This window comes from Dermochelys coriacea, chromosome 22 (assembly GCF_009764565.3).
Source record: "Dermochelys coriacea isolate rDerCor1 chromosome 22, rDerCor1.pri.v4, whole genome shotgun sequence".
NCBI lineage: Eukaryota > Metazoa > Chordata > Testudines > Dermochelyidae > Dermochelys > Dermochelys coriacea.
Window position 1 is genome coordinate 3,102,760 of NC_050089.1, and position 25,526 is coordinate 3,128,285.

At 54.2% G+C, this 25,526-nt stretch overlaps 2 protein-coding genes across 5 annotated transcripts in view; one reads left to right on the top strand and one right to left on the bottom strand.

The window, feature by feature from the left end:
- Positions 1-18,763, top strand: FOXRED1 (FAD dependent oxidoreductase domain containing 1). The gene is made up of 11 exons (XM_038380899.2): positions 1-197; positions 4,836-5,056; positions 6,447-6,557; positions 7,327-7,445; positions 8,400-8,494; positions 9,860-9,961; positions 11,454-11,527; positions 12,788-12,948; positions 13,518-13,647; positions 14,607-14,711; positions 15,240-18,763. Exons 1-11 carry the CDS (start codon positions 62-64, stop codon positions 15,492-15,494), a joined length of 1,509 nt encoding a protein of 502 aa, XP_038236827.1. The 5' UTR covers positions 1-61; the 3' UTR covers positions 15,495-18,763.
- Positions 16,410-25,526, bottom strand: part of LOC119846660 (cryptochrome-1-like) — a 16,959-nt gene continuing 7,842 nt past the window's right edge. For all 4 annotated transcript variants that reach the window (XM_043500765.1, XM_043500766.1, XM_038380636.2 and 1 more), the window contains 4 exons: positions 25,224-25,364; positions 24,037-24,188; positions 23,266-23,495; positions 16,410-21,799 (listed from right to left, as the gene is read on the bottom strand). In XM_043500765.1, coding sequence (XP_043356700.1) covers positions 21,723-21,799; positions 23,266-23,495; positions 24,037-24,188; positions 25,224-25,364 — 600 coding nt within the window. In that variant the 3' untranslated portion in view covers positions 16,410-21,722. The remainder of the gene's footprint in view (positions 21,800-23,265; positions 23,496-24,036; positions 24,189-25,223; positions 25,365-25,526) is intronic.

Below are 25,526 nucleotides of genomic sequence, written 5' to 3' on the forward strand. Positions count from 1 at the left end.
GGGCGGGGCTTGCTCGTGGCTGAGGGCGCCCCGCGTGTCGGGCTGCCCGGTCTGGCCTGGCATGATCCGGGCTGGTCGCTTGTGCCGGGGCTTGGGGCTCCTGCGCCCCCGTCCCCTGCCCGCCCCCGCCGCGGGCTCCGCGCCACGGTCCCGCCAGCTCCGCACCGGCCGCCCCCAGCGCCGGGACCTCTTCAAAGGTGAGGCGGCTCCGAGTCCGGGCCCCGGCTGGGGGAGGGTCCGGGCTCGGCGGAGGGGGGGTCCGGGCCCCGGCTGGGGGAGGGTCCGGGCCCCGGCGGAGGGGGGGTCCGGGCCCCGGCGGAGGGGGGGTCCGGGCCCCGGCTGGGGGAGGGTCCAGGCTCGGCGGAGGGGGGGTCCGGGCCCCGGCTGGGGGAGGGTCCGGGCTCGGCGGAGGGGGGGTCCGGGCCCCGGCTGGGGGAGGGTCCGAGCTCGGGGCAGGGGGGGTCCGGGCCCCGGCTGGGGGAGGGTCCGGGCTCGGGGCAGGGGGGATCCGGGCCCCGGCTGGGGGAGGGTCCGGGCTCGGCGGAGGGGGGGTCCGGGCTCGGCGGAGGGGGGGTCCGGGCCCCGGCTGGGGGAGGGTCCGGGCTCGGGGCAGGGGGGATCCGGGCCCCGGCTGGGGGAGGGTCCGAGCTCGGGGGAGGGGGGGTCCGGGCCCCGGCTGGGGGAGGGTCCGAGCTCGGGGGAGGGGGGGTCCGGGCCCCGGCGGAGGGGGGGTCCGGGCCCCGGCTGGGGGAGGGTCCGAGCTCGGGGGAGGGGGGGTCCGGGCCCCGGCGGAGGGGGGGTCCGGGCCCCGGCTGGGGGAGGGTCCGGGCTCGGCGGAGGGGGGGTCCGGGCCCCGGCTGGGGGAGGGTCCGAGCTCGGGGCAGGGGGGGTGTCCGGGCTCGGGGCAGGGGGGATCCGGGCCCCGGCTGGGGGAGGGTCCGAGCTCGGCGGAGGGGGGGTCCGGGCCCCGGCGGAGGGGGGGTCCGGGCCCCGGCTGGGGGAGGGTCCGGGCTCGGGGCAGGGGGGATCCGGGCCCCGGCTGGGGGAGGGTCCGGGCTCGGCGGAGGGGGGGTCCGGGCTCGGCGGAGGGGGGGTCCGGGCCCGGCTGGGGGAGGGTCCGGGCTCGGGGCAGGGGGGATCCGGGCCCCGGCTGGGGGAGGGTCCGAGCTCGGGGGAGGGGGGGGTCCGGGCCCCGGCTGGGGGAGGGTCCGAGCTCGGGGGAGGGGGGGTCCGGGCCCCGGCGGAGGGGGGGTCCGGGCCCCGGCTGGGGGAGGGTCCGGGCTCGGCGGAGGGGGGGTCCGGGCCCCGGCTGGGGGAGGGTCCGGGCTCGGCGGAGGGGGGGTCCGGGCTCCGGCTGGGGGAGGGTCCGGGCTCGGCGGAGGGGGGGTCCGGGCCCCGGCTGGGGGAGGGTCCGAGCTCGGGGGAGGGGGGGTCCGGGCTCGGCGGAGGGGGGGTCCGGGCCCCGGCTGGGGGAGGGTCCGAGCTCGGGGGAGGGGGGGTCCGGGCCCCGGCGGAGGGGGGGTCCGGGCCCCGGCTGGGGGAGGGTCCGGGCTCGGCGGAGGGGGGGTCCGGGCCCCGGCTGGGGGAGGGTCCGAGCTCGGGGCAAGGGGGGTCCGGGCCCCGGCTGGGGGTCAGGAAGGACATGGAAGGGGGGGGCTTTGCTGGGGAGCCTGGCGGGGGTCTGGCCTCGGCTGGGGCCCGGGGCTCCCCATGGCACTGGAGTGCGATGTTCCATCCGGCTGCCGCACGACGGCCCCCGCGCCCTGGTCCGGGAGCCCCCCCCGCCAGGGGCTGGGCATGGCCTGGAGCTGAGGGGTGAACTCACCTGCTCAGCGCCCCGACTGCGTTTGCCCTGTCGAGGATGGAGCGACGACGGCACCGGCGGGCGGTACCCAGAGACACGCTGCCCGGGGCTAGCCGCCGTACCCCGCCTGCCCCAAGGCCTCGTTGTTCTGCAAGGGCCCGGGGGGTGGCCTCCTCTCATGGCTCAAGCATAGGGCTGGGAGCCAGGACCCCTGGGTTCCATCCCCAAATCACGGTGCAACCTTGGGCAGGGTCCTGCCTCTCCCCGTGTCTCAGTTTCCCGTCTGTATCATGGCGGGGAGGAGGGTTATTTGTATTCCTGGATCAGGACCCCCTTGTGCTAGGGCTGTACAAACACATAACAGAAAGATGAGTCCTGCCCTGGCTATCGGGCTAAATTCATTCTTGTTCCTAAAATGCTCTGAACTCAGGTGGAAGGTGCTAGAGGTGGGCAAAGTGTCACCCCATGGGCACATGGTGCCAGGCAACCCAGACTCTCCCTATATTAATCAGAGTTTATCACATAGGCTGGGTTCACTATTAACCCACCTTTCATATTTTTCTTACAACTTTTAATCTCTTGTGGCCAAGTTGCTCCCTAGAGTATCCCCAGCAGCCTCTTCATTGATGCCACTCCAGTGGGTAATTCAGCCCCTTAATTTTATCATTAAGAGGCATGTAGTGGAGAGGGCACTGGATTGGACTCAGAAGAGCTAGGTGAACTTCCTGGCTCTGCCATTTGCCTGCTGGGTGACCATGGGCAAGTTATATCTCTCTGTGCCTCAGTTTCCCCATATGTAAAACGAGGCTAATGATACTGACTTCCTTTATAAAATGTTTTGAGATTTGTGGATGAAAAGCACTATATAAAGTTAGGTATTGTTATTGAACATGTTTATAAAGACAGGTTGTGAAATGGGATTCATCCAGCTCTTAAAGATAAATACCAGGGGTCAGATTCCACCCTGGTGATAGCGATCTTTGATCCATGTTTTATGTAGCAATGAATATGTGACGCACATGGGCGGTGGAAAGAGGCTAAACTCTATTTCCTGGGCTCAGTTACATGACCTTGATAAGGGTCACAAAAGGTTAACAGGCTTGTCACATCGCAGTAGTCAGTGACTCCAGTGGCTACTGCTACCTACGGATGCCACATGCGATAAGAAAAGAGTGACATCTCGGTCTCCGAGTTTCCATTAAACAATGGGCTGGCATTGGAACTGGATCGCATGACCATGTGCTGATCTAGATCGCTAACCTGCATGCCAAGAAGGGGAATCTGCAGAGTGTACCCCAGAATGATGCACAAGTGACTGGCCTCTGGGGAGATTAGAATTTATCCTCTTGTTTCCATGGATTCCATATATGCTATTTGATGCATATTCAAAGTGAACTTAACCTCTGTGTGGGTCCCATGCAGCAGAGAAATAAAACTACCAGTGACTGCAGCAAGGTGGGTGGTTACCTGGACATGACATGATATAAGAGAGAAGATGCTTTTTTTATTGAGTCTCGGGCCAGTTCTCAAAAAAACTCTTCCAAAACCAACATCACCTTTGGCACTGTTGTCTCCCTTGTTGTCAGTCTGAGCAGAGAAGTCAGGGAATGAATGAGGAGCTGGGACTTCTTTTCTTGGCCCCAGGCGGTCCCTCTAGGGCAAGATTGAGGCCGTATTGGCTGGGCAATGTACTTGTACTGTTACTGCCCAGGCTGCACTTGCAGAACCTGAACAGAAAAGTTGATTTCCAGGGTTGTCAATTAAGTGGATTCAGTGCAGGTAAAAGATGCTCAACAGAGAAAGTCAATGTAAATCATAGAATATCAAAATTGGAAGGGACCTCAGGAGGTCATCTAGTCTAACCCCCTGCTCAAAACAGGGCCAAGCCTCAATTTTTGCCCCAGATCCCTAAATGGCCCCCTCGAGGATTGAACTCACAACCCTGGGTTTAGCAGGTCAATGCTCAAACCCTCCCCCACTTCCCAGATTGGACTGAGGAGCATGTGGTATTGTATTTACACTGTAAGGCTTGATCAGAAAGGATGCTGTCAGACTGAGAAATGAGCCGAAGAAGCAAGGAGTCCCATAGCTGGGATTACACTGGGTCTGAGAGCCAGAGACTGCTCTGCTCCTAGCACCATATAGTCTAAATCTGGGTCTCTCCAGCAGCAAAGTTCCTGTGGAGTGTAGCTTTCTTGTAGGCTGGGGTGATCCCAGTTCATTAAGGGCTTTAGAGGTTAGGACCAGGAACTTAATTTCTGTCCTGGACCAAATGGGGAGCCAATGGAATGTACAATACAAATGTGTGATGTGTTCATATTGGCCTTGGTTAATGAGATATGCTGATGCAGGCTGAGCCATGTCAGTTTAATTTAGCCCAAGATTGAATCAAGTGCAGTCTAGCATGCAGGTGGTGCTGTGAATCTAAGTGGCTATATCCTCATCTTAAAGCAGGGAAGGCAGTTTCCTGCCACACTACGAGGGGAGGAAGAATTCCTCGCCCTAGTGGTAATCTCTGCGTCCAGGGTTAGTCAGGGGTTTGGCAGCACCTTGACTGAGGCCACCTTGAGGCTTTTTGCACCACCTGCCTGGTCTGATGGCTCAGTTGTAGGTGAAGTTAGAGCACTTCAGTCTTTCCCCTTCCTAGAAACATCATTTGTGACTTTCCTGGGTTGAACCAGAGCCAAATAAATGCTCTTTGTCCACCTGCACAACTCCCCAAGTTGTCGGGATGTCTTGGGGATGGCAGAGGTTGTATCAGTGGAGAAGGGAGATGTGCCGTTATCTGCATCTCACTAGAGCCTGGGCCTCATGACCTTACCACATGGTTAATGGAAAATAGAGTAGGGAAGTGTGTCTTGAGCCTTGCCTGAACTTGCCCAGCAAACCCAGCGCCCCTCTGCCTAACACTGCCCCGCTCTTTCTGCATTCCACTTGCATAGCCCTGTTTGGGCTGGTGATTGCTTGTGCTGTCTGGATTTCTCATGCTGGAACAGGGCAAGCCAGCTAACAATCCCGTCTCTCTTTACAGACCTGGAGAAGGAGGTAGTGAAGTTCCAGAAGAAGTTAAAAGAGAGCCTCCCGGGCAGTGATTGGGACCCCATGGGTACCACAAAGGGTCTCCCTCCTGAGCGTGCAGACGTGGTCATCGTGGGGGGAGGGGTGATGGGCTGGTCCGTCGCCTACTGGCTGAAGGCGCTAGAGCCCCGGAGAGATGCACTCCGAGTGGTTGTGATTGAGAAGGACCCAACGGTAAGTTACCTCTGAGAAGGCTACTACTAAAATATGCAGCATCCCAGAGTCTCATTTAGGCAAGGGTTTAGAAATTGAGCTGAACTCCAGGTGCTGTGGCTGCACTGCAGACCCAACCCAGCCTGTCCCACTCCTTGCACCAGAACTCCCTCCCCCACAAGGAAGATTTGCATCCATAAAAGGTGAGGCCAATTGCACCAAAGGGCTGAAAAGAGCCATCTCCATGTGGGAGGAGAATCAGAGCCCACACAGAGCTGCAGAGTAACTGTACTAATGCAGGGAGTCAAGGAGCAATGGCCCAAGGTGAAGGAAGGAAAAACTTAGGCTGAGCATTGTGGGGAGAGAGAGGTTCTTAGCAGCCAGAGCAATTGGGGCAGTGGAATGGGCTCCCCCCGGAAGGGCTGGAGGCTGCAGAGACTGATTAGAGAAGGGGTCCATGGGGAAGGAGTTAGTGACTGGCCCTGCAGAGATAAGGGTTGGGCCGGGTGATTCAGTAGTGACTCTAAGACCAGCATACAGGGGGTTACAATGTTCCAGCCCATTTATTTTGATCAAGGACTCCCATGTTCCATGGTGTTAAAATAGATCAGCACCTGTATGTTCAAGACGTTGCTTAGGCAGAGCCAGGACACACCAGTAGGTCACTTGGCCTCTGCTCTATCTGCATTGGAGCCTGATAAATTTAAGAATGGGATTGTATGGGTCTGCCTGTGCTGACCCAGGAGGTCCCTTCCAGTCCTGTGATCTTCTGATTTGTCTTTGCATCTGTGAGTTCATCCTTGTTCCTCACCATCGTATTTCTTTACCCATTAATGACCAGGATGGGGCTGCTGCGGGCTTTGGCCACCCATAATGGGGTAACTGCATCCCTGCTCTTTTAGGGTCTCCCTAACCTCTAGGCTAACCCTCTGCAAATGCTGGGCTAGGGACAGGAATGTGGGGGAAGGGCTTGCTAATGCGAGATGCAGCCTCAAGGTCAGTGGTTGGACTCCAGCCCATGTTGGAAGGGACCAAAAGTTGTTGCTATCTGCAAGATGTTTGGTGGCCTCTCCAGTTCCCAAAAGGCAAGTGCCCACATCACCTGGTTGATAGTCTCAGGAGACCACCACAGGAGTGAATGGTTCATGGAAACTGATCTCCCCTCTGTTCACTAGAGGGAGTTTGCAGGGTTCCTTGGTAGAGCAGCATCAGGGGATTGTTTCACAGCTGCTACTTGTCCTGGCTTTGCTCTGTGAATAGGCATGTTCAGTCCCCAGGGCTGTTGGGCCCGAGCCTTTCTCCAGCACTAGAGCCTGTGAGAGGGAAGAACTGAAAACTAGCTGCCTCATTTCTGTTCTGGTAACTCTGCCATCCTGACCATCCTTCCCCTGCCCCTTTGGCTTCCCTACAGTACTCGCAAGCCTCCACGGTGCTCTCTGCGGGAGGGATTCGGCAGCAGTTCTCCTTGCCAGAAAACATCCAGCTGTCCCTCTACTCAGCGTTCTTCCTGCGCACGATCAACGTACGTCACGCTGGCCAAGGTCTGAAGGGAGGCGCTAGGGCCTTGACTCTCCAGGGGCCTCATCGCCTGCAAGCTCCGTGCTAGAGAGAGTTTGGAGTCAGGAGGCTTAGGGGAGCTACAGGCATGCTGAACCCCCTTGTCGCTATGGCTGCAGGTGGAGCGTAGTATGGTTCATTTAATTAGCTGTGTGTGTGTGTGTGTGTGTGTGTGTGTGTGTGTGACAATGTATTCGCTGCTGCTCACTGGTGTAAATCTGGAGTGGCTCTGGATTTACACAAGGGTCTCACATCACTATTTGACCCTGTCTCTCTTCTGGAAGAGAATGATCAGTCAGTGACCTATGCTTAGTAATACCTCGGGCTTCCTGTTCTTTGTATGCTGAAGCACCGTACAAACAGTAACCAGGCCACACTCTGCGTGGCCGCACAAGGGACCTGGGTTCGAGTCCCATCTTCGCTCCCAAGCTGACAAGTGCTGGGAAATGTACGTAGGTGATGCTGTCAATCACTAGGGAGACTGAGGGGGCCTATACAGCTTGTCAGCGACCCCTCTGGCAGAGCAAAAAGCCGCACTGATGGGCTCCAAGGGAGGCCTCTAGCAGAGGAGGACAGGTCACTCTGAGGGGGTTGCCAAACCAGAGCAGCTCCCCCATTTTACGGGGAGATAATACAGTGATGGTCTCTTGAATGGGTCCCAGGTCCTTCTCCCTCTGCGTCTGGCCTGAATCAACACTCCAGTCACTGATCTGACAGGCGCTCTCTGTCCCCAGGAGCATTTGGGGGTTGTGAATGAGCCGCCCATAGATATTCAGTTTAACCCCTCGGGATACCTCTTCCTGGCCTCGGAGGAGGGAGCTGCCATGTTGGAGGAGAACGTGCACATTCAGAGGTACAGCCCTTTGGCAGGTGAAACAGTGGGAGCTGGAAAGTGAGGCAGTGGATGTAGTGGCTGATATTGGCCAGCCAACCTTGTTTCAAGACTGAGCTTGATAAGTTTATGGAGGGGGTGGTATGATGAGACTGCCTACAGTGGCATATAGGCAATCGGCAACTGCTAGCAGCAAATATTTCCAATAGCTGGTGATGGGACACTAGATTGGGGAGGGGGGGGGGGCCTCTAAGTTACTACAGCAAATTCTTTCCCAGATGTCTGGCTGATGGGTCTTGCCCTCAGTGTCTAACTGAGGGGATTGGGAAGGAATTTTCCACTGGGTCAGATTGACAGAGACCTTGGGAGTTTTTCTCCTTCCTCTGCAGTGTGGGGCACGGGTCACTTGCTGGTTTAAACTAGTGCAAATGGTGGATTCTCTGTAACGTGAAGTCTTTAATCCATGATTTGAGGATGTCAGTAACTCAGTGAGAGGTTAGGGGACTATTACAGGAGTGGGTGGGCGAGGTTCCGTGGCCTGCGATGTGCAGGAGGTCAGACTAGATCATTACGATGGTCCCTTCTGTCCTTAAAGTCCACGGATAGTGAATTCTGTAGCCAAGGGCCTTCTACTGAGAATGCCCAGCCCCTGTGACCTTCACACTGTGGGTCTCCAGGTGAAGTGTCCCTGTGTGAGGAGCAGGAAGAGAGATGGGCTTGAGCTAGCTGGGACCTAGCACAAGAAGGGGTTTAGGGATGAGGAGCCCGTACCATTAGGCTGGGGAGGAGATCTGGAGAGAGAGAAGCAGAACTACCGTCAAGTTACGGTAAATATCCTGGATTTCCTTTTTTTTTTTTTTTTTCTCCTAGTGGTTATGCTTCGTTCTCTCCAGATCTTCTCCCACGTGTTTCCTAACAATAGATGCATCAGGACTAAAACCAGCATGTTCTAATGTATATTTAATGGCTTTTCAGGGCCGAAGGAGCTGAGGTTTCTCTTCTGTCACCAGCACAACTGAAGAAGAAGTATCCGTGGATAAATACGGATGGTGTGGCTGTGGCATCCTATGGTATCTAATTGCTAGACCCCTGCTCACCTCATGGGGGGAATGGAACTCCGTTTGCACTTCAGTCTCACTAAATATTAGAGGAGTAAAATTAAAAAGAAAATGTAATGGATGTTTCTGAAACTATGAAAGGAACTGAAAAGACCAGCTTTCATTACAACGGCCAATCCTGCTATTAGATATTAAGTGCAAAACCACACTTAAATGCCATGTTAGGGCTGAAAAATCAAAGTCCAGAGTAAGAGAGTGCCAAAAATTAAAGTTTCTGATAAATATTTAACCCAGCTTGTTACATGTCTTGTCTGTTTCATGGCACATCTCTAATAATAAAATCAACAGTACAACAATGTAACAAGGCAGATGGGAATATCATTAAGATTGTATGTACAATATGGCCATGTAAATGTAACTTTTGGGTGGTCGATTTCTCAATTGTACACTAATATTTAGGTTTTTGCATTTAATTTCCCTATTTTTTCCCTGGGAAAATAGAGGGGAGAAACTCAGCAATACTTTTTCTGACTGATCTGCGGAGAACACACTTAACTGAAGGCATCACTGCATCAGACTGGGGAGGGGGAATAGAATTCACATGCATTTGCGTAGAGATGCTGACTTTACATTTTCACGTCTCCAAAACTTTCATACTGACTTCCTTTAAATTTGAATGATTTTCCCTTCCCCATTGAGGTCTATAAATCAAGCCAAGTTTAAATTTTTTAGCTTCACCCACTTGAGTTATCAGAGCATAAGCTCCTCAGTTGGAATGTGTGGGGAAAGTGTTTTATCTTCCTGGCTGCTTGACTTGGAAATAACAGGACTGATCTCATTCAGACTCTCCAAACAAATTCACCTTTTGGATGAGAGCAAACACGGAACCATACAGACCAATGAGAATTTATTTGGCAAGACTGAAAAACAAAAATGGAGGTAGAATGGAAGCTGGAATTCACCCTTCATTAAAGTGCTCCTTCCTGGGAACTGATGTAACTTTTATGTAACTATAAGTTAAATACTTGTCTGTTGCTGAATGATACCTGTATATTAAAGAAAAAAATTGATACCCTAAGCAGCAACAAACTCTAGTTGGCCTAGCTAACCTCACCTCCTCTATAAAATAGGGATAATAATGCATACCTTTCTGCATGGTGCATCTGCTAAACGCACAGGTATTTATGCACACACTTACCTTTGTGCCTGTGACTAATTCTGTTGATTTCAGTGGAACCTTTCATGCATAGAGTTAAGTGTGAGCACAAGTATCTGTAGGATTGGGGCTGTACTTTGCAGGCATCCTACATGTAGGGAGCTTGTATGGTTGAATGGTTGCTTCGTTCATGCCTGCTCTTCCATTTCTTCTTTCTTTAGGCCTAGAAAATGAGGGTTGGTTTGATCCGTGGTCCCTCCTCACTGCCTTCAGGAGAAAAGCCATGTCCATGGGTGTCTGTCAGTGCTTCGGAGAAGTGATGTGTAAGTGAGCCCCTCTCACTGTTTGAGGCTGGCAAGTAGTATTGACCCCCCTGTAAGGCTGTCACAATACCATGTGCTGAGATCCTCTCAGCTAAGCAGCATTGTATCTGGTCATTACTTGGATGGGAGACCTCAAAGGAGCATGTAAGATTGCCAATAGTAGCGTCAGGGATTCGGTACTGATCCAGCTGGGCACTAGAGGTTGCTCAGCTGGTCCACAGGCGTTGCTGTACTGCCATCTTTAAAATAAGATGGAAAAATTAATACAGCTGATAAAATGCAATAAATAGCTGCCAAAGCACATTAAGACCTTGAATCAGAAACAAAAATGTGTAAGTTCTGGAAATGTATTTTAGAAACAATTGATATCATTTGTTGGCCCAGACTGGAGTCCAGGATTCTGTTTCCCCTGCCACAGTTTGGTGGGGATGTCACAGACACTAAAACAGTGCGTGGAAGGTAACTCCATGCCCTGCTTTGGAAATGGGGGATTTCATCAGCTGTAGCAGGAGAGACAGAGCTCTTAGCTCAAGTTTTTACCTGCCAAAAGTTTAATTAAAAAATCAACAGACAAACCTGCCAAACTTTTTCTAGTCCATTTCCTCATGTGCTCTTTTCAAATTATAGTAGATGAAGCATTGGAGAATATCTCCTGTAAGGGACAATGCAGGCCTGTTCTCAGAGACCCACCTAAATGGTACCACATGGGTCAGTCCATTTCTGATGTCTGTGATTCTATGTTAAATTCCATGGCTATCTATCTGAAGTACTGTGGAATGGGTAAATGAGCAGATGGGGATTAATGGAATAAGGACAGAGCTGGGAGTCAGGGGACATCTGGTCTATTCCTAGCTCTGCCACAATATCACTAAGTGACTTTGGGCAAGTCACTTAATCTCTCTGTGTCTTTGTTTCTCCATCTGTAACATGTGGCTAAGGACAGTTATCTATCTTTGTAAAAAGTTTTGAGATATATGGCTGAAAAGCACTGTAGGAGAGCTAAGTATATTTACTGCATGCAGCATCTATTATACAATATCTCTGATGTATCCTTGGTCTTGGGTGGTTTAGCCCAAGTTACATTTCTCAGTAACCTGTCTAGTGATTTTCCCCCCTCCCCCCCTTTTTGCTGTGACTCACTTGTGAGCTGTGTGCCTGCCTGTTAATGATCACTGTACATTATGGATCAGTGAGCACACACAGGGACAGAGCAGGGATCATAAAATGTACTGAAAACAAACGAACAGCTGTTAGAGATTTTAGTTTGAATGGCTTATTGGAATACATATTGTGTGCTAGCAAAGGGACTGTAGGCTATTCTCTAGCAGTGATGGGTAATTCTGCACTATGGAGAGCTGGTCTGTGTGTTACTTACAAGCTGTGCAAATTAGCCAGTTGTGCCTTCTGCAGATAGGCCCACATCCTCAGAGATATTTGAAGGAACTGAGCAAATTGCTATTTGCTGCATGTTTTTTCTGTTTCTCTTTCCCAGCCTTTACCATCTCCTCCCGAGAAATAATGATGCCTGAGGGGGAGCTGACCTTCTCCCGCATTAATTATGTACGCGTAAGTAATCCCCCAGTGGTCTGGTTCCACTGATAGTGTCATGTCTCAGACAGGAGAGATCTGTGTTGGGTCCTGGGCTTGACCCTGCTGATCACCTGTGTGGAAGAAAAATATCAGTTCATGTAATTAATGATGATATCCTAAGACATACGCACTAGGGGGCTGAGTTGGGGTCATACAGGTAACCCTGACCTAGGGATATTTTAACAGTGAGGGTAATTGGCCATTAGAACAGCTCCTTGAGGGACGTGGTGGGCTCACCATTACTTGGAGTTTTTCAGATTGAGAATGGGTGTCTTCCAAAAAGCTCCACTGTAGTTCAGCCAGAAGTCACTGGGCCCAGTGCAGAAGTCACTGGGCCCAGTGCAGAAGTCACTGGGCCCAGTGCAGAAGTCACTGGGCCCAGTGCAGAAGTCACTGGGCCCAGTGCAGAAGTCACTGGGCCCAGTGCAGAAGTCACTGGGCCCAGTGCAGAAGTCACTGGGCCCAGTGCAGAAGTCACTGGGCCCAGTGCAGAAGTCACTGGGCCCAGTGCAGAAGTCACTGGGCCCAGTGCAGAAGTCACTGGGCCCAGTGCAGACTGGATGATAGCCGGTCCTTCTAGTCTTAAAATCTGAACACAGCGCATAACTGAAAAAGCTTCCTTGTCCTTTGTGTGGGGCCATGTGTCCATGAGAGCCAGGGTACCAACACAGCGATACCTCCTAGTCCAAGAACCTAGGCAGTGGGTTTCCAGAGGCGGTGGGACTCCAGATTTTACTCCCACCTCTGCCAGGGACTCATTGTGTGATGCTCCCTCCGTGCTTCATTTTCTCCCCACTCCCCCCAGTGAGGTAAGTTACTAATATTATCTCACTTTAACAGATGGGGAAACTGAGGTACAGAGTGATGATGGGACTCACCCAAGACCACATTCTGAGTCAGTGGCGGAGCCAGGAAGAGAACTGGGTTCTCTTGCGGCCCAGCCTCATGCTATAACCACAAGACCATCTTTGTCTCTCCTCACCGCTTCCTGCTCTCCAGCACCCTGTGCACAGCTGCTCCTGCCCTCCCCCTTCTCTTGCTCTGCCCCATGAAGCAGTGGCTCCCCAACATGTTTCCAGTGCAGAGTAATTCAGGGGGGCAATTCCCCTCTTTATTCCATGACACCCCCTCCAGTGTAGCCCTGTTGCTCTGCCTGGAAAGCCTTCAAGGGGCATCTGGCACCCAGGGCTCTTTGGGGTCTGTTAAGCTCACTGCTCTCCATCTTGTGCCTTCCAGGTCCAAATGCCCAACAGTTTGGAGTACCAGCCCGTGGAGTGCTCCCTGGTGGTCAATGCAGCTGGTCCCTGGTCACAGAAGCTGGCCGAGATGGCCGGCGTTGGGATCGGGCCACCCGACACCCAAGAAGGGATCAAGCTACCCGTGGAGCCCAAGAAAAGGTGGAGGTTAAATAACATGGCGTGGGTGGGATATGAGACACAAGATCCGGGGGGAGGAGGGGGGCTGTGTGAGGTGTGGGCATTGATTTGCACATTCAGGTTTGATTCCTTTTCCGGGGACTCCCATATCTTCCCCCAAGGGGGTGAGCTGGGGAAGAGGGTTGCTGGTTGGGCCAAGTGAAGCTTCAGCGCCACAGCTGACTCGGTTAAGCTGTGAAATGAGGTGCGTTCCCTCAGGGCGACTCCGCTGTGCTAGGGAACATAGGTCGGCGAGAAATACCCTGCTCTCGGTTCTGTCGCTCTGGGAAGGTGGACAAGCAGAAGACTTGGAAATTGGGAAGGATTGGGAGGCTGGATTCTGACTGCCTGGCTTGGGTGAACATTGGCATAGTGCCCGGTGCTGTCCAGGAGGCGGATAAAAAGGCAGCCCCTGCCCCAAACTGCTCGTACCCTCCGGAAACTTCTTCCCTGGGTCTGCTCTGGCTCCCAGGGCTCTTGGTGAACCCCGGGAAGAGGAGGGGTTGGCCTTCAGTCCCTTAGCCAACTCACCCCACCCCCGCTACCCCCAGGTATATCTTTGTGTGGCACTGCCGCGATGGGCCTGGCTTGGACTGTCCCATGCTGGTTGACACCACGGGGGCTTATTTCCGCCGGGAAGGCATGGGAGGCAACTATTTGGGAGGCCTCAGCCCATCGGAGGTGAGTCAATCGGGGTCTCAAGGCAGTCGTAACCAGCGAATCATCTCATAAAGGGGAAGCGGGGAGGGCTCAGCGGGGGAGCGATAGCCCCGTAATCGGGGGCGGGGGGGACGACAGCAGGGGAGCAATGGCTCTATAGATATGGGGTGAACTGGATTTAGTGACGTCAGACTGCGCCCGCAGTCAGGACATGCCGTGATGCACTGTGCCCCTCCCCTCACCCACAGCAGCGGGCAACTCGCACCATCGAGGCAATCTGGGTTCAGTTAAATGGGAACCAACAGAAGGGGAGTGTTTTCAATCGCTCACCAGCGCCCTCTCTGGCCGATTGGAGTAGCGTTGGCGAACTGCAGGGAGCATCCTGTCCTAGGAGGGAAAGTCTGCAGGGGGGGGGGGCAGTGTAATGGAACTGGCTTTTGGTAGATCCGAGTCTCCCCCCGCTGACTGAGTGGCTCTGCTCCTACTCTGTCAGACACGGCCCTGAAACACACGTAATCGGCCCCTTAAGAGTGGGGAATTTTCCATGGCAGCGATGTGGCTCGGCAGCGTCTCTCCAGCATCAGGAGCAGATGCGTCCACCCCATCCTTACAGAATCCCAGTCTTGCACGGGTACAATTACAACCCCCTCCAGCTCCCTGGGAGCTCTCAGCCCTAGAGCTCCCCAGGAGCAGAATGGAACCAGCGCCCCCACCAGCGTCCCCGGACAGTGACCTGCTCCCCTAGACTGGGCTCTGTAACCCCACAGCCAGCGCTTAGGCTGTTGCAGCACCAAAGCCCAGCTCCATCACGTTACCATGCAAAACAGCCCTGCTGTCTGGGCTGCCCACTGAATGTTTGTTCTTGAGCCGCCTCTCCCAGCTCAGGCTGCTAACAGGTAGCTGCCTGCTGAGCTCTGGCACCAGGGCCGTGGGTTGCTGTCTGTTTGGGTGACAAACTCTCTCTCTGGTCCCACCCCCAGGAGGAAGAGCCAGACATCCAAGACCTGGAAGTTGATCACAATTTCTTCCAGGAGAAGATCTGGCCCCATCTGGCCCATCGGGTGCCAGTGTTCGAGTCCCTGAAGGTAATGTGCCTGCGCATGCCTGTACTTGATCACCTTGAGAAAAGAGGAGGAAGTGAACATCTCTCCCTGTCTCTCCCCGTCCCAGCGGGGCTGGTCCCTGACTTGGAGAACCCCGGGGAAGGGGAAGGTTTGCTGATGTGAACTGATGGCAGTGCAGGAGCGCCCAAGCTGGCAGGCTACAGCAGCTCATATCCCTGCAGCGGTATCAGGACGGGTGGCTGGTGGGGATGATGGGCCAGTGAGAGGAGTGTCGGGAGCTGCTTTGAAGTGACAGCCCTGGAGGTGGGAGGCCTCTGTCCTCTGAGCAGGAACAACACAGAGCAAGCTTCCCCCTCATGCAGCCCTCCCCATGAGATACTCCTCAGGCAGGAGAGGTGAGTTCGGTTGATCTGTTCATTCCCGGGCTTTCCGCTGCGGCTGCCAACATGTGGACGGGGGGGGAAGGGGTGTCAGTGCCAGTGTGAGGTGGGGTTTCCTGGTGGATAGGCAGATGGCCTGCAGGGCCCTGAGCGTGTGTTCTTTGGGCAGGTGAAGAGCGCCTGGGCTGGCTTCTATGACTACAACACATTTGACCAGAACGCCGTGCTGGGCCCTCACCCGCTGGTGGAGAACATGCTTTTCATCACAGGGTTCAGCGGGCATGGGCTGCAGCAGTCGCCAGCGGCGGGCAGGGCTGTGGCCGAGCTCATTCTGGAAGGCAAGTTCACGACCATCAACATGGAGAAGTTCTCCTTCAAGAGGTTCATCTCTGGGGAGCAGGTCCTCGAGAGGAACATTGTCTGAGGGCTTGGAACGAACCAGCCAGTTGGTGGGTCCCGCCTCCTCTCCTCCCCAGAGCCGTAACACTGTCTGCTCCCAGGAGCGTCTCGGAGCTCTGCAGCCTGACAGTCAGCTTGTTAGTTCAGGATCCTGATGTGGAAACTGAGGTACGGAGAGAAGTGACTTGCCATAGGCCATGTCGTGTGTTGGTATCTTAGCTGGGAATAGAATCCAGGCCCCTGCTCTACTCGCTGGGCAACGCTGCCTCTTGGGAGCTGTTGGTTTTAACTCCTGAATCCCTCTCTCCCCTCCTTCCAGCTGTTGGCCCAATCACACCATTAGCTGCAGGAGAAAACGCATGCCCCTGCTCAGTGATGGAGATTGCAGCACAAGGCTAGCAGCAGCCTGTACTCAGACACATCTGTGTGCCCTTTCTACCTGCCTAGTGTCCCGGACATCTTTTGAGGTCTCTGATGCTGGCTTATCCGTCCCAGAGATTGACAGCATCTGCACATCCCACAAACCTCAGCTAATTGCTGTGTCCAGCTACTGCTAATATGGGCCAGATTTGGCCTGGTGATATGAGGTAAAAGGCCCCATGTCCCTCTTTACCCCTCAGAGCCATTCAGTCCCTGATCCTGTAGCAGAAACAGGCTGTCTCTCCATCAGAGCCTGTGATACATCCACCTATTCCCTGTGCCTAACCTCTTCAGGCTCCAAAAGGCACCAGCTTTTTTAGGCTTTGCTTATCCTGGGAACAAATTAACTGATTGGTTCCACAGCCTATTATCTTCCAACTCCTCCATGTAGAGAGAAGTCCTTAACAGCTGGGTGACTAAGAACATCCATGTTAGAGGCTCTTCTTATGGACCCATGGATCTTAGAGTGCTTTATCTTCATCCCACCCTCCTGTTTCTTTGAGGCCTCATTTTTCTGGTCAAATTCAGATTTGGCTAATCATTCTGCCTACCTCCATAGCCCTTCCAATGCCCCTTTTTCTACAGTTGTCTTCACTTCTAATCTCATGCTGTTATATGGATGTCACATTCCAGCCCAGAGGTGGCTGCATTCCAGCATTACTTGAAATGGTCCCTGTGTGTAGAATTCTCTCCCTCGCCCCCCCCGGCTGGGGTTGCAAAATACTTTGGTGCCCTTTGGACTGAAGACACTATAGGAACGGAAGTTCATTGGCACTGCTGGTCTTGGAGGAGGTGGAAAACAAATATCCCACCACAGCATGTGTCTTTACAGCCAGTGTCGTCTTATTGTCTGTAACAATCCTCCCCTGAATGCCCTCAGGAGCACACCATAGCAGCACCTAGATACACAGATCATTAACTTCCCAAAATGTTCTGAGATTCTTGACTGTAAGGTGCCAAGCAGAGCAAAAACTCATGAATCCCTGCGAGGAGCTGGACCACTAATTGCTGATTCTTCCTGTTGGACGTGGAGCACTGGCCAAGGCAGGAGGATAGTGCTGCTCCTCTGCCAGGGACTGACTGGATTACTCCTGGGGGAATTCTGTGCCACTGCGCACGTGCAGAATTTGTCTCCCGCTGATTTCTTTGCTTCCCTGGAGAAGAATGACTTTCTGACAGGGAAGCAAAGGGAAGCCACAAGAGCAGACATAGGCCCCCCCCCACTCCCCCTAGCAGTATGTTTCGGGGGCCCAGGGCAGCTGGCAGAGAGGTAAATCACTGTGGGGCAGGAAGCGAGATGGGAAGACCGAGCTAGTGGCTCCTACCCTGTGCCTGGCTCAGCTGCTAGTCCTGGCTGGGCTGGGGAGACCGGGACTTCCTCTCCCCCTGCATGGCATCCAGGGCCAAGTCAGACCCATCCCCAGCTTTCTCCTCCGGCTGTAGGAAACTCTCCAAACTGCCCCCTCACCCCACATGCTTCCTTCACCTATCGCTCCTGAGCTGCAGGGGGAGGGACCACTGTACAGGAAGCTGCTCCCCCATCTGCCCAACCCCTGTGCATCCAGACCCTTGGGCCAAACCTCACTCCCCCAAACTCAAAACAAACTCCCCCTGACAACAAACCCCACTCCCTGCACCTGGACCATCCTGACAAGTCACCCACAGCTGGATCCCCACCACACTAAGCACTACTCCCCCAGCATCTGGACCACCCCCTCCCCACTAAGCTCCCCACACCCAGACCACCACCTCTGCTGAGCCCCAGCTACCTTCAGCTGGACCCCCTTGTAGTGTCCCATTACCGTTGCTTGTTGGGGGGTTCTGGGTGCCCCGTGCATCCAGATCCCTGCACTTGGATCTCCCACTGAGTTACCCCCACACAGATTGCCCCACATAGAACTCTCTCAACCCACCCCTAGATCCCCCCCACACTTGGATCTCCTGCCTTTCTGAACCTGCCTCCCACACTTGGTGCACCTGGCACAGAGGGGCAGGCCCCTGGGGTGTTTCTGGGGTAGGCCAGTCCTTGCACTGTGTCAAGGTTGGGTGCAGCCTCACTGTTGAGTCCGTGTCCGGGGGGGGGACACGGAGACGGACATTGATCTCCCACCTCTGTGCAGCTAGGGGCCTGTACTCCCCAATACCATGCTGGAGCTACCACATTTATTTGACAAACAAAATTTGCCAAATTTTCCAGAATTTTTAACTGTTTGGTGCAGAATTTTTAAATTTTTTTGGCGCAGAATGCCCTCAGGCGTAACCTGTTGATGTTACTAAAGCCTCACTTTCCTGAAGTGCTGACTCCATTTCAGGGGAACAGAAGTGAAGTCAGGGGTCTGCACGACCCAGAAAAGGAAGATCAAAGCTATTCCAGAGGTGACCGATGGCAGCTGGCCCAGATGTGCAAGACGCACACTGCTGGTCTTCCCTGACTGGCACAGCATGGCCTGGATGCTTGGGCTGTCTAACAGCTGAGCTGCTGCCAAACCCAGCCTGGTTTGAGATGGGCTTTCCCTGGGAACTGGCCATTGCTGGCAGCGGTCACCCCTGCTTTGGGCTAGGAACCAGCAGGGCCAGGCTGCTGCTATCTAGAATGCTACCACAGCTTTGAGCCCACCCTTGCCTTAAGAGGAGTGTGATGCCTGGGGGCCACAGTTGGGCACAGGGGGAGGAGGAAGAGTTTAGAATGGGAAATGGCTCCTAGCTGCTATCCCAGCCCAAGAGTGCTGCAATTTTCTAGATGACCCAGGAAGGCTGTGCCCCTCACCTACTTCATTGCAGGCCTTAGCTGCCTCTGTGCCGCTCCAGTTGCATGTCAGAGACTTGTATCGGATCCTCACTTGTGATTTGTACTGAAATAAAGTGATTATGCAGCGTGGGGCTGTGATGGTGGTGGGGTGTGTGTGTGTGGGGGGGGTAAGGACAGCCTGCTCATCCCCCTTTCAGGGCTGTACTGCACTTGCTGGCAGTTGCACTTCATCCCAAGTCACAGAGAAAACTCCCATCAGCTTCAGTGAGCTGTAGTGCAGGGCCTGGCTGAGCGTGTATGTCAGCCACTGCCCTGTGCCACTGGCAAACCACATTGGGAGAAAGTAAGGAACCCTGAGCAGAGCAAGGCTGTATGGGGGACCTGGGCTTGCATTTGCATCCCATCTGGGCTGCTTACCAGACAGCTAGGAGGGAATTCAGCTGTTTTAAGGCTCTGCAGTCTTTGAGGGATGCTTTAGGGCACTGTGACCATGTGGCCCACTCAGCTGCCCTCTAAATACCTCCTATCCCAGAACACCAGCTGGGTGGTGATCTATGCCCAGTTTCCATCTTCAGAAGCATGTGGTAGATGTATGGTATGTGCTACATCGAGGCTTTGCAGAAGGTTCTTAAACACCATTGCTCTTCCTTTAATAGCACAAGAAATAGATCTATACAAAAATAACTCCACACACTTCCCTGTTTCACTTTCCTCACCACTCTAGCACATATTTTGGGTTGGGGTCCTCCTGCTGCAGCATGTGGCCAGTGTTCAGAACCATGGAGACATCTCTCCTTAGCCCACTTTCTCCTATATCACTGGTCCATCCACTTCCTCTTTCCTACCCAGCATTTCCTCTTTTGGCTCAGTCAGAGAGTTTCTCTGGTTTAATATGTCCCGCCACCTGGTTCCATTGTCTACTGCAGGTAACTTTGTTCTCCTAAAGCCGGCCCCAGCTTCCTGTAGGCAAACGGTGGGGGAAGTGGTTGCCTCCAGCTCCATTTGGCTGCCTTAGCATTATCTTTTGAGTAGTATTGAAATTGAAGTACTACCCCTTGTCCTTAGTCTGGTGGGTACCTGTGCCAGGTCTTGGCAGCTGTGGTGGTTACATAGCAATAAGCTTGCTTACTTGATTCCCAGGAATCTTAAATGCTTCACTAAAAGCCAGTGATTGTGTCTATGTTACCATAGCACCTGGAGCTCCCACCTGTAGCCCTGTGCCTGCCACACACACACACACACACAAAACCCTGTCCCAAAGAGTTTCCAATCTAAAACTTGTCACCATCATCCACTTAATGCATTAACAGGGGAAGGAACAGAGGGAAGAGGTAACACAGCTGATGCCTTCAGCCATGGGTCACCTGCCATAAAGACCAGTCGCTTATCTGTCTATAATGGTCTAAGTGGTAATGCTCAGCAGAGATTTTATTTATTTATTTATTTATTTTCAGTAAAGATGGAGAGTGGGGACCAATAGCACAGGCATCCTGAGCGCCCCCCCCCCCCCCCAACAGAAGCAAAGCTTACAGACAATGTAAATGAAAGAGCAGATTTAAAATTTGATTAAAGCTAATGTTAGTTATCTAATACACAAGGAAAGAGTGTCTACATAGCTGGGTGTAATGCTTAAATTAGCCTCAAGTACAAAGTTTGATTTAAAAGTCAGAAAATGCATCTAGTACATAATGTGCAATATCCCAAATTTTGGTAAATAAATGTAATAGTACAGTTTAGATATTAGCATCCAATATTTGGATACCTTGCTCATAAAAAATCATACTAAGGGTAGCTTGCAGAAAGCAAATATAGCAATGAGTGTAGATTGTCCCTCAGTAAGTGAGAATTTAAGAAGGGTTGTCCCTCAGAGAAGTATTTCAGTTACTTTCCTGTCTTTGGGACATCAAGATGAGCTTTGCCCCACGCTTTAGCTCTTGTAACTCCACGTAGCGCTTCCAAGGATATCTTTAATGCCTCTGGGGACTATAGCCAAGGGATAATGAAATTATGCCTTGGTTGGACACACCACAGAAGGGGGAGTACAGGTCCCAAGGACGTGGCAATAAGCATCCAGTATTTCACGCTCAGTACAAAGATGGGCAAAAGGCAACATCCATGTCCAGCATCCCTCGCTTTGGTCTCCTAAGATGCTGTCTGCCAAGGGGGGCAGCAGAGCTTAAAACAGGGAGTTCAGTACCAATTCCCAGCCAGGCGGGCTGGGGCATTCGGCACACCAGCAGGTTATTAACATGCCCTTTAAAAAAAAAAATTCTTCTTCCACTCCCTGAAAGCCTGCTATGCTTTTGGCTTCTTTGGAGTCAGCCCAGAATGCAGGAGTGTGGGGCGTTTCCCAGGCCAGAGGAGTTGGTGGCTGCACAAATTGTTTTGCTGAGAGGCAAGTTTAAAATACCCTTCGGCTAAATGTCTGCAACAACCCTGATAAAGAAAGCACAGGGCAGTAACCTGGGAAGGGGAGCTTGTGTGGAAGGCACTGGAATGGAGCGCAAGATGTGGGTTCAGTTCCCAGCTCTGCCTCCTTAAGTGATCTGAACAAGTCAATTATGGCTAGATTTTTTAATGGATCCAGGAGCTCCCATTGGTAATCTGCCCAATAATCTCTGTTTCTCAGTTCACTTATGTCTAAAATGGGGGTGGTGATAGATCTACCTCCCCGGGTGCTGTAGGGTAGATTCACCGTAAGGTACTCAGACAAACTGATCCACTCCATGGCAATGGCCTGTCCAAAAGAGAAACTCAGCTTCTGGCCTGCGAGCAGCATAGAAAGCACCCGCACCAAAGGACAGTTCGCTGAACAGGCTTAAGGGGCTGAACGAAAGGGTACAGCATGAAAAAGTTTCCTGAGCCAATAAGAGAGGCAGTGCCAAAACCCCACCATAGCTTTCCCTGGACTCACAATGCCTGGGCTCCTAGCTGTCAGTCAAGGGATTAGAACAGACCCCAGAGCCTCTCTTCATAAAGCCCAAATGGGATGTGAATGGGCTCTCGTGCTGCCTGGCTCCGCGGTGGGGTTCTCCCCCTGCGGCACAGAAGAGAGTGGCCCATTGTCAAGATCCACTGAGGAATTCAGCTGCTTTTAGTCTTTGGTTTCTTGGTCAGCAGTTTGGCCACAGAGGGACCAGCAGGTGTCTTCTTTCTGGCACCTAATGGGAGAAACAAGCAGCCAGGTTATTAGAATCATAGACTTTCACAGGCCATTGAGCATATCTACCGCTAATAGTTGAAGATCAATTAATTGCCAAAATTAGGCTATCCCATCATATCATCCCTTCCATAAACTTATCAAATTTAGTCTTGAAGCCAGATATGTCTTTTGCCCCCACTGCTTTCCTTGGAAGGCTATTCCAGAACTTCACTCCTCTGATGGTTAGAAACCTTCATCTAATTTCAAGTCTAAACTTCCTGATGGCCAGTTTATATCCATTTGTTCTTGTGTCCACATTGGTACTGAGCTTAAATAATTCTTCTCCCTCCATGGTATTTAGGCTGAAGAAGGCAGGACTGTCCTGTCTTTCCAGCTCAGACACTGCACTACAGCCCTAAGGTCTGTGGCTGCTGGCAAGCTGGCATGGATGGGAGACTCAGGAGAGTTTGGCATGACTCAGATGGCAGGGAGAGCCATACAGCAATAATAATTAACACATTAGCTCTTGCATAGCATCTCTCATCCATAGGTCTGAAAGTGCCTTACAAAGAGATTGGTGTTGTTATCACCATTTTATATATGGGGAAACAAGCACGGGGAGGTCACGTGACATCCCAAGGTCACCCAGCAGCTTAGTGACTGAGCTGGGACCAGAACAGGGGTGGGCAAACTTTCTGGCCTGAGGGCCACATCTGGGTGGGGAAATTGCATGCTGGGCCAGGGCAGGGGGTTAGGATGTGGGAGGGAGTGCGGGGTGCAAGTGGGGGTGCAGTGAGCAGGAAGGTGCTCAGGGCAGGGGGCTGGGGTGCAGGAAGGGTGGAGGGGGCTCAGGGCAGGGGGTTGGGGTGCAGAATGCAGGAAGGGTTCGGGCTCTGGCCCAGCACTGCTTACCTGGAGTGGCTCCAGAGTGGTAGCAGCACGCACCGGGTGCTCCCTGCCTGCCCTGGCCCCAGTGCTGCACCGCTCCAGCACCATGTCCCTGCAGCCCCTGGGGAAGGGGGGGCAGAGAGCTCTGCGTGCTGCTCTTGCCTGTGGGTACCTCCCGCAAAGCTCCTGTTGGCTGCAGTTCCCCATTGGGAACTTCAGGGGAGGTACCCACAGGCAAGAGCAGCACAGGGAGCCCTCTGCCCCCTCCCCCCTGCTCCCCGAGGGGCTGCAGGGACATGGTGCTGGCCGCTTCCTGGAGTGGTGCGGGGCCTGCGGCGTCACGGGGGTGGCAATCCCATGGGCCGGATCCAAAGCCCTGAGGGGCCGGATCTGGCCCGCAGGCCATAGTTTGCTCACCCCTGGACTAGAACGTAGGTCTCCAGAGTCCCAGCCATAGCCACTACCCATGATGCCTCCCCAAGGGAGGGCTGCTCAGGATTGTCTCCTCCCATTCCTCACAACCAGTACTTTGCACTTCAAACCCCAGCCCAAGAGAGGCCAAGCCACAGAGCAGCTCCGGGTAAGGGGGGTTGTTACCTTTCTTGCCACCCCCTCCCTCCAGCTGGGCCGTAGTGCTGGCCGATCGCCGGGCGTAGGCTGCCTTCATCCGCTCCACGTTCCTCTTGCTCACCACCTCGTGCACCACGATGGGCTTGGGGTAATCTCGGCCAATCACACAGCCCGCCTGCTCCTGCACGCTTCGCGGTGCCCTCCAGGGCTCGTAGACGTACTCAGAGGGGAACTTCCGGAGGAAAGGGAGATACTTCCTGCAGGAGGGTCAGGCCCCGAAGGAACAGGCGGGGTGGCTCAGTCAGCCCCACAAGAAACGAGCCGAGGTGGGAATTCAGTGCCGAGCCACCGGTCCTCAGGGCCAATTGCCTTCACCAGTGTGTCTTAGCCAGCCAGGCTGAGGGGGGCTAGAGCAGGGTACGGGATCTTTGGCCCACTCATTTCCTAGCCTGTCCACTGAAGCTGCCAACCGGGGGTGGGGGTAACAATCTGACCTTCCCACCTGGGAATGGGACAAGAGCTCCCAGCTTCCTGTCCTCACAGACCACCCAACATGAGGGTTACGTCCAGTTGCTGTCGGCCTAGAGCTGGAAGGATTCACTGCCACCACCAGTCTCCTGGGTGGAGATAGAAAGATGGAAACCCCCAACCCTCCCCCCCCCGCTGTGTCCCCCCTGCAATGCCATGCCAGAGCCACAACCCCGACTGCGGCACTCGCTGGGCGGTAGCGGACGCCCCCATGATCCAGGAGGAGGCTGGGCTCCGCCATGGCTCTGCTGGACTTTGCCTCGCACCTACTTGATATACTCTCCGCCCTTGTCCGTCTTCTTGCCGAAGGCGACAGGCGAGTAGACGCGGAAGAACTGGTGGAAGAAGGCGCTCGCCGACAGCCACTGCCAGTTGCCAGCGTTCAGGGACCAGTCAGCATCCAGCAGCAGCTCCTCAAAGACCTGGGGTGGGAGGAGTGGATGCTTTGGGGAAGGGCGAGATCATGCGTAACCCCGCCCCCCCGAATCTCCAAAACTTTCTGCTTCCCTTCAGCCTGGGCTCCTGACCCATGGCACTGAGGAGAGGTGGCAGCTGCTCATCAGGCAGCCGGTCCCTGGGGAGTCCCCCCAGGTGGCACGTGGACTCCATTCCCCTCCTACCTTCCCCCCTCATCGTCACGCAACCTGGGTGGGCAGGGTGCCCAGCCAGGATCCCAGAATCGGCACCTCCCGGGTAGCACCAGAAGTGGAGGGTAAAGACAGCGCCTGTAAGTGGCACTAGATCTCTCTGTGATTAGGGAAGGGCTGTCAGAGCAGCCTGGGAGAAGGGGCCATTGGAATAGGTTTGCGCTAGCCCTGTGGCTATTCACACCTCCCTTCCCCAGCCTGGCTTAGCTGTGTGGCACTGGGCCCAGAGCCGCAGGCAGGGAAGAGCCTCAGACGCTCCCTAATTCATCGGAACGGGTTTGATTTCTCTCGGGGTAAGAGGCTGCAGGAATCTCTGGCCGCCCTCTAGTCTCTATTCCCACCCGACCAGCTGTAGAGCCCAGCATCATGAATGACAGCCTGGAGGTCCCATGTCCCTGGAGGTCTTGTTCAGCAGCCCAAGGGCAAGCCTGATCGCCCCTCTGGCAGTGGGACCACAGGTAGCTCCTGTTGCCAGAGGCGGACATGAGTCAGTGAGCTCCCTCTGGCTCAGGCAGCTGGGCTGGAGTAGGGAGGGAACTCCCAGCCTTGTTCCCAGTGGCTCCAAGCAGCATGGGGGTGTGATAAGGCCAGCCTTGCTCCTCGCGGCCACTGGCCATGGTGCAATCTCCGCCTCCCTCCCTGCCATTTGCTCATTGGCAGGCAGGGTGGAGAGTTCTGGGATGGACTCCAGGCTCTCCACATCTGCAGGGCAATGTTGTGGCCCTCAGCCAGCCCATCTGCTTCTTTGTCAACCGTGAAGGTCCTGGAGGCCCCCACCATTTCAGCAGAGCCCTTTCTGACATGCCTGACCTTTTGCCCTTGCTCCCAGGATATCCACAGGTCGCCTCGAGTCAGGAAGCAGGCCACAGCGTGCCGGGCCAGGTGATGGATCCAGCCTTCAGTGCGCAGCTGGGTCATGATGGCATCTATGAAGGGGTAGCCCGTCTGGCCCTGCCAGGGAAAGAGCTTGAGTTTAAACCTCCAGCAAGCTAACCCAGGCAGCCATGTGCAGGGTACACTCCTGGCTTCACCAGTGAGGTGTGGGGCTGGTGGCCAGACCCATAGAGCTAAGAGACCAATTACTGCCACCAGTCAAGGGAGATCTCTGGTACC